Source organism: Pimephales promelas, chromosome 20, assembly GCF_988280905.1.
Source record: "Pimephales promelas chromosome 20, fPimPro1.hap1.1, whole genome shotgun sequence".
Taxonomy (NCBI): Eukaryota; Metazoa; Chordata; class Actinopteri; order Cypriniformes; family Leuciscidae; genus Pimephales; species Pimephales promelas.
The window spans coordinates 18638609-18647598 of record NC_142788.1 but is presented as its reverse complement, the minus strand read 5'-3'; the positions used below and the strand labels follow the sequence as shown (position 1 = coordinate 18647598).

The 8990-nt window shown below is 37.7% G+C and overlaps 1 protein-coding gene across 12 annotated transcripts in view; it reads right to left on the bottom strand.

Annotated features, from left to right (window-relative positions):
• Positions 1-609: 609 nt before the first annotated feature.
• The window catches only part of rap1gapa (RAP1 GTPase activating protein a), a 91822-nt gene continuing 83441 nt past the window's right edge, over positions 610-8990 (bottom strand). For 9 of the 12 annotated variants that reach the window (XM_089124146.1, XM_089124138.1, XM_089124139.1 and 6 more), the window contains 7 exons: positions 8673-8768; positions 8126-8239; positions 5407-5542; positions 5204-5315; positions 4993-5096; positions 4791-4839; positions 610-4325 (listed from right to left, as the gene is read on the bottom strand). In XM_089124146.1, the coding sequence (XP_088980272.1) occupies positions 4831-4839; positions 4993-5096; positions 5204-5315; positions 5407-5542; positions 8126-8239; positions 8673-8768 (571 nt within the window). In that variant the 3' untranslated portion in view covers positions 610-4325; positions 4791-4830. The remainder of the gene's footprint in view (positions 4326-4790; positions 4840-4992; positions 5097-5203; positions 5316-5406; positions 5543-8125; positions 8240-8672; positions 8769-8990) is intronic. The other 3 variants (XM_089124140.1, XM_039652599.2, XM_089124145.1) reach the window with 1 other exon arrangement.

The window sequence follows — 8990 nt, the reverse complement described above, 5'->3', positions numbered from 1 at the left end:
ACTTTGAAAAGCAGATGCAATGATACCTGTTTCCCTGTTTGTTCATGTGACGTTCGACATAAAGCCTTTTCCATCATGGAATTTAAGGTGTTTCTCAATGTCAAGGATAATTCCTCGACAGGACGGGTCCTTCCAAGTCATTTCCTTCAGAGTTGGTTTTTATTTGACATCTTTTAGAAATGACCATGTTTTGCATCATGCAAATGTTGCCATCTGCTGGTGTGGAGAATGTACTTACATTTAACGTTTATTGTCATTTACTGACAGTGACTAGGTAATGTAACACAATATATAGCATTATAAACATGTATTATTATTTTTTTTAAATGAAGAAAAAATGGACTAGATTTGTGATGTTGATAACTCTGGAAACGTGTCACAGTCTGTGAAAAAAAGTCCATTGACAAAACATCCATTTCAAGCTTAGTAAGAATCACATACAGTAGGCTACTTCACATATGGCCACATGCATAAATTAATTCATCATACTTGTGCTTTAATACTATAAATCCATTTGGGTGTGATCTTAATAGAAAACAGACAAGCATTAATGTATATCTCAAGTCATTCAGCTATGCCAAATTGAAAAGCGGAAATCAGACAAACATGTTCAGTGAAATATCACACTCAAGTTTATTTGTTTCAGATTTTCTGGGCAGTATGTACAAAAAAAGCAGTATTTACAATGATGATTGCACAGGAAAAGGTCACAGAAGCAGCAGCTCAAAGGAAAGCATAACAATGTCTAAAAATTCATACCCTGTATGGATTTTGTTCTGCATCTTTTTTGTTTCCACAGACAAATTTGACTTCCGCACAGGAACAGCAAATTACAGTCATGTACTTGGACACTGCAAATAAATGGTAGAATCATGTCTCACCACAAGGGGGCACAGAAGCCCTGCGCAGAGCAAACACAAGCAGACTAAAACATTATTTCAAACAGATTTGTTTTTGATTGATACACAACTGTTCCAAAAGGTGTTTTAGGTATGAGTTAACAATTCTTTGTAGATGTTGTGATGATGTCTAGCCTTTTAGCCCTACATTGGCTGTGTCTGAAACATTAGTCAGTCAAAGACTCCACAGGCATAATAAATCTGCTTTCAGATAGACGCTTTAAAGGCCTTAATGTCATTTACTGACTGATATATATATATATATATATATATATATATATATATATATATATATACTGACTGGATATGGATGTACCTTTCTGCCTTTCTTACCTTAGTATATTGCCTGCAACTCAGTTTTCAGGTTTCAGACAGAGCCAATGTCTGAGTATGCCATCAGGACGGATCAATAATGGGAACTGTATAAAACAAACATGGATCAGTAATGACGACTAGGCTACATTACATCTTAAAGGTGTAGGACCAGGGGCTTTATAAAGGCAGTTTAATGGAGGCCAGAAAGGCCAATCATTCATCAGACATAAATTACAAAATAATCTGTTCATATATTTTGACACTTAGAGTAAGGCAACTCCAAACCACTCTGTCATATTTAGGCTCCGTTCAATGCTTTTTGCCTTTAACAGAAAGAGCAGACATCACATTGACTGATTTTTGGCATTAATGATTGGTTTATAGATTAGCAACAGCACATTTGTTAAACTCCCAAAGTCTGTTTAGACTTTTTAAAAGAGGACTGGTATCTTGGCACACAGCTTAAACATTAAACCATCTGATGTTCAAGCACAAAGCAAAGAATAACCAGTTTGAATTGATTCAACACAAAGAAAGAATCTCCACTAGGGATTTTTATACAGTTCGGAAAAAAGAGTCCATAAGGAATGCCGCACTAAAGATGAAACTCAAGACATCGCAGCTTTTTATTTATCACAAGCTGCTTATGTGGCAAACAGATAAACAATCAAGACGTCGAACTGGTGCATCAAAGCTGAGCATAAACCATGATTTACAGTTAGTCCTGTTTGGTCAGCTGGTCAGAAAACTGAGCTGAATTAGTATGTTAGCTCACTGTTGTTGTAACACTGACGGCTGAATTTCTTATCTGTTTGAGGGTAAGGTAAGGCATCTGCAATGTATCATGTAATATATTCAGAGGGCGTCTCTCACACTTCACCAAACGTGAATATTTTTTTTTGACTCACACTCATTAAATGCCCCATTTCTCCATGCACAGTTGATAATGGCAGATAGATAGATACATTATTTAAGAGTAACAGCACTTTCTTAAATATGAGAAAATCATTATGCACATAATGCACATTATTGAGAATCAGTACCATATCGGTTTTTGTCTGAAATTAGAATTTTTTAAATATCGATACTGGCCAATATTAGATGTATAATTGTTTTATTGGATGTATAATTGTATATTTTGTATAATTGCCTGAATTTTTTTCCTTTCATTTTTTTAAATACCTTTCATAGCGTGTAACATAGCTCTAAGTGAATGAAAACATCCTGCAAAGATTAAAATCTGTAAGTGCACCGTATATTAAAGTTGTCTCTCAAAAGTAAGAGTCGACTGAGTCAATTAAATGAATCCTTGTTCAAATGGGTCTTAAGCCGTTTCGTTGTGACGTCAAGACGAAACATTAGCATACTGCCTGCCCACTTACTGCGCATGGACACAAACACTGCATCTAATTCTTGTGGATACTGGACAGAATCATGTCGAGAAGAAGCTGTGCTCTATAATGTGAGGATAAAGCCAGTTTTTTTTTTTTCACTGCCCAAGGACAAGCATTTGAAGAATCAGTGGTTAAAATTAACAGCAGTATAATCCTAAACTTTTGCAGTGTTCCCTTTTTTTTTACTGACGAAAATACGAAAATAAGAAAAATACTCTGTGAATAAATAAGTGTAAGTAAAATAATTGGTTTGTTAATACATTGTTGACATACACTTGTTAATGCTGATGGTGAGGAATTGCAGGTGCAACATCTCATAATGTACCTCAAACCGAGTAGTGTATCACTGAGAAACGTCCTGCTCGAGTCGTCCTTGCGATGGAGGTTCGGGTTGAATAACTAGTTCTTCTAATGGTAAATCTTCAGACTCGCGCTCGGATTAATATGGTAAAATCGACGTCATTGTTCGTTACTGTCTTTAGTTTATGGTGTAGAATTTCTCTGTGTTTTTGTTTTCGATATGCGCACTGTCCGTGGTAGACTAATCACAACGGACTGAGCTGTCTGGCCAATCAGAGCAGAGTAGCTCATGGAAAGGAGGGATTTAGAGAGATTGATTCATCTGACGAGTCGTTTGAGAATCATTGAAAAATGTGGTGAAAATTATTATTATTTTTTTTTACCTTAGATGTATGTGAACCTGTTGTAGGAGACCTCCAAAACAACATTAGGAAAGTTTAAAATTGCATAAGGGGGCACTTTTATATTAATCTTTAAAAACAATTTCAAAAAGAATGTTGAATTTTATACTGCACATTATGATGCTGTGATACTTTACTTAGTAGCATTTAAAAAGTTACATTTTATTTTTATTTCTTGTTTCTTTACAAATAAGTAGAATTTGTCATAAGATGAACATAATTAGCAGCTTATCAGATATATTTTTAATTTCGATGCTCCCCTACTCAAAATACTATGCATTGACTGAACTGAAATTCACAAAACAGTATTTTTGACTCGTAATTTTTCTCTGCAGAAAAACTTTTTGAGTGGAGTTACTCTTAAATAATGTCAAAAGATGTATTGCACAGCTGTTATAAACATTAGATCAAGGGGTTTTACACCTGAAATCTGACTGAAAGAACATCAATAATATCAGAATATGAGAAATGACCCTGTCCCAAATAGTGCATTTGATGTGTTCTGTACTTGCAGATGTGCGATGACCGTAGCAAGTTCCATTTGTCATTTTAGGTTTCAGAAGGATGTTCTATGCTCCCTGTTGCACAGCCTGAGCCCACCATTTGGGACAGGGCTGAAAATGCTTTCATCGTGCAAGCAGGTAAAATGTCCTTGAGGAGAAAGACTTCACAGAACTGAATTTTAGCACAGTGTTAGGACCTCAAACAACCTTCTAGTTTAGCCGCTCATCCGCACAAAGACATGTCATTAGACACTGCTACAGAGGAGGTTCTCATTCATTTACTGATGTACTCACAAGGGGGTTAAGGACAAGTCTGAAGGAGGGCACAGTTTCTGACTGCCTATCCAACACCTTCCTGTTTCTAGTCAAGTCTGCGAGGGTAGTGAGTATCCTAATGGAGGTCACATGATCATGGCATGTTGTCACTCATGCAGCCGACTGGTGTCATCGTCCTTTTCTTCATCAAGTAACCCGAGCTCTCCTTGTCTCTCTAAGGTGTTTCTAATGGAAATGCTGTTCAAAAAATATGGTGTGAGACATATCTAATTCAATAGAAAATAAATAAATACTACTAATAAAAAATAATAGTAATTCAGTAATTATTGATTTCCCAATAATGAATTATCTCAGTCATGAATTTACTGATTAATTAATTTTATTTCCATATTAGTTAATAGTAGTAGATAAAGTATTAGTACTACTCATTTATCATGCATAGTTACCAATTAATGATGGACGATTATCTAAGTGTTACAAAAAAAAGTTATGTGGTCTATCTGTAAGTTTCCTGAAATTTTTTCTTTCAGTTAGCCTTGCAAAAAAACACAATTCACATGTAAATGACCCAACATATGCATCAATATTCATATTATGCAATAGTCATAAACTAATAATATAATATTGGCAATATTATAGACCAGCCTGTAATATTCAGTTGATGAAACAAAATAATTCAGTCAAGATAACAGTTAATCTAACCTGTTGATGGATGTCCATGAGGCAAGTCAATCAGGAGAGGCTAGCAGTTCTGCACAGTCACAGACACAGACAGAAATAAAGAATGGCAAAGTACATTCACTTGCCCAATACTTGATTAAAGAAGCTGTCATTGTTTATGTGCACACCGCATGCATTTACACACTTAAATCCAGCATGTTTAGACTAGACTAGCAAGACTCACCGATGTGGATTTGGAATCATGCGGCCGCTCAAGTTTGATGCGAATGTCTGTACGGTTCTGCTCCTGGTTCTTTACACCATCCTGCTGTTGAGTTTTGCCAAGGCCTGGAAAAAATATTTAAATGTATTATATAGAAAGACACACATACACTACACTGCTACACAAATATATTGCGTGAATGAAACCCCTTTGTACAGCTTATTTCTCTCACCAGGAGAGCTCTCCCTACTGGTTATACTGGTAGTGCTCATGTTGTCCTCAATCCATGTGCTGTATGTCAATGAGTCTCGCTTATGAGGAGTCTCTGCTGATGACAGACTCTCCTGAATGGAACAAATTTAACATATTGCTCTAGACATATAAAGTTTGGTTAATGGTTTTGTAATGCATTAACAATTAATGTGCTGTTCTCACCATGCCGGTGTCATAGTCCTCTGTGGCCTCTGTTTCGTTCTCCTCTACCACACTAGCAAAGCTGCTGGCATTAGAGGAGGAGCGGGACAGGTCATGTGCCTCAGGAATGGACGGAGCTCGGCAGTAAATGCTTGAACTGCACACACATTCAAACAAATGAAAACCTGCTCTTAATGCATCCCCCAAAATGCATAACCTACCAAGCACCGAATGTGATTAAAAGCTGAATTTGGCAAGTAAAGAAAACAAAGTTACGGGTAAATGCAGTGGAAACTGTAATAATAATAATAGGGTGTTTCTTCAACTGTGGGCCATTTTGGCCTTGTGGAAATGTTCACTGTCTCACTAGTTTAGCTTGATATCCAACAGTGGACAATCTTAACACTGGTCATTAACATTTCCACAATATCTCAAATTACAGAAGTGATGAAGTTAGCTAGCATTTTGAGTACCCAAATACACACAATTAAATAATATTTTTCACTTTTGCATAATTTGTAAAAATAGTCAACCTTGTTTTGACACAACTCACAATAAAAATAGTTTTAAGTTTAAATATTATGATTATTTAAATTTTCATAATTCTTATTTTTGGGGTCTACTAGAATACACTTGCATCAAAAACATAATTATATGCATAGCGTACATAGCTGCAGCACCTCTTTTCACCCTCTGACTGAAAAGCTCTGTTTTAGTCCCTTCTCTTTAAAGCTTACGTTTCTGAAAAAGCCCAGTCTGCTCTGATTGGTTAGCAGGCCTAGTCTGTTAAAATTTTCATACAATTGACTTCCATTCAATGCATCAGATCGGAAACGCAAGCTAATGCGAAAAGCTTCACATTTCGCTGTTTACATTTTGAGTGTATTACTATTGGTTATATAAAATTCATGTTTTTTTTAAAAAAAAGGTGCTGCAGAGCATGACGTCATATCACGTCCGTTGCAGTGTCCGAAGAAATTTTGCAGGCTCAAAATGTACTGGGACTGCGGCTTCAGAGATTGTGCCGGAAATGGTTTCTGTTTCCAAGGCCTCTGGTTTCTGCTTCCGAGACTACATGAGTAGCTGTGAAGAGCATTATGTCTATGGTATCTATTAGAGATGCGCGGTTGGCGGTTACACAGACTCCAGGGATAAACCACGGATCAGGCAGATGACGTGATGGAAAAAAATTGAATTAAATTCAGGTGGGCGGTTGAACCAATCAAATGAAAAATATATGTATACATTGTTAAGTATAGTTATCTGACTATACCTACATCCCCCTCAAAAAAAATTGAGCAAAAATTGAAATAGTCAAATTTTCATCAGGCAGCTAGTCGAGTCTATGCAGAGACTGCTTGTTATTATCAGAGAAGGCAACACCAGAAAGGAGGTACGTGCCAAACTCAAAAGAGAAGAATTAAAAACAAAGGAAATAGAAGGTCAGAAAAGTGTTGCCTGAAATAAGTTTTACAGAGTTGTAAATCAGGATGACACCAGTGCAGGCTATGTAATTTGCAAAACCTGCGAAGCAGTTTATGTTCATGACAGCCACAAGACAGTTACGTCTAATATGCTGCATAACAAGTGTGCTGCTAAAGCTCAAACCTCCACGAACACCTTGACAAGTTTCATCCGTTAACTTAGACTATTTATTTATTTTTGTCCCTGCGCGGAGTTCACTGCTGATATTCTGAGAGCTTTCTAGTCTCCGGCTGTCATCAGCAGCGCCTTGTATTGCTCAATCAGCCAATGGCGGGTGGGTGTGGTTTTGAAAATTGGTTAAAAACGCTGGTGGAGATGGAAGGCGGATGGATGTGTTTTGTGATGCGGTTGCGGATGAAATAATAGCCCATCCGCGCATCTCTAGTATCTATGACGTCTAAATTTGAAGTCCTCACAGCAGAAACAAAAAAAAAAAGTCACTCAATTTCTTTGAAGGTGGGCCAAAGCAACCAGTAGGAGGCCATTATGCAAATGTATATGGTGACGTAGTCAATAATGGCAGGACTTCAACAAAGCGTTTCGGGCAACTATTTTCTGTATCTCAAGTGGACTGCTTTGCAACTTTGCAGATCGTTAACATGCACAAACAACTATATTTTCACACTAATGGTGTAAATAATAGTTGTACTCTTCATATAACAACCACTGAAACATAAAAATATGGTTTAAAGCAGCTCTATGCAGTTTTTTTTTACCTTAACTGAATAGCTTCGGAGTTATTGCAATGGTTATATGGCTATTTTCGGGTTGAATGTTGTGCGTCTCGGCCCCCCGGTTGCCTGTGAACGGCCGCAGCATCAGAAAGTGTCGCGTGATGTCAGGTCTCGCGATGTAACGAATTGCTTTATGGCAAGAAAGATCTGATAAAATAAACATCAACAGAAATAACCTGGCGCCATATACATGCGGACCAGGTGTTCGAGGCGCATACAATACAGACTGCCGACAGTTCAACAGGGCGCAGCTCTTAAAGGGGCCACATCTAATTTCCACTCATTACAGCTTCCATCCTACTGAACAGGTACCGGTAAACAGGGGGAGAGGATCAGGCCGTGAGTGCAGAGACGTCTCTGTGTTTGAATGCTATTTACGACAGTACAAGTACTCCACAGCGACTTTAGGGGTCACAGTTTGACAAAAACGGAAATCCTGCAAAGTGCTGCTTTAAGGCAAAATTCATAGTCTGATCCTCATGATAAATGTGAGCAAATCATATAATCACTTTTCACCTAACCTGTTCTTAGTGATGAGGACCTCAGGAGAGCTCTGATTGGAGGAGTTTTCAGACTTGGGTTCCTGGGAGGCGTGGCCACTGTCAGGAGTCTTCTGTGTGCTGGGGGAGCTCTCCCTATTAACGTGCACACACAAACACTGACCGTAAGAGGGCAGCATAAGCATTACGTTTGCAAATCTACATGTCAACCATGAGGTGAAGGAGTCCAAGCTCAACTGCAGTCAACTAAAAATTAGGTTTGGTTAGATACAACAATACATGCTGATTCACATCACTACACTGAAACACATGAGTTCAGAGCAACATCATTCAAGGGGCCTGTAAGTATTTAAGCACATTTGACAATGGCCAGCTCATGCAAAATCCATATAACAGACATTTGATTGGCTGAAAAATGAGCAGACCACCAATCAGCTAGCATGTTGATTTTGCATGTGCGACCAGTTGAATGTGGTTAATTCATAGCTTTACAGATGCATTTCTATGGCCAGGTAAGGTAAGCAGCTAGTCTATGGTTAAAGAGGTGGCATTATGGTAGCATTTATACTTGAAGGGATCCACGACGAGCCTCCCATTCTTGAGAGTGACGCTGGGTAGAGAGAGACAGAGCACTGTCCTGTCCTCTGACAACACAGCGGCAATTCTTCACCAAACACATAAACACACATAAAAGGAAGGAGTTCAGTGTAATATCATGCTTTATGTTCTGCCTATATTTTTATCAAATGTAATTTTCCCAAAAAGAGGTAAATATATATCTTAAGTTTTGTTTTTAAGTTGCATGTACATGTGCATGATCAATCAATTATGAAGATTGTTGGGACATATCAATTTCATAACTCTCTTTAACTGGCCCAAGCCATCT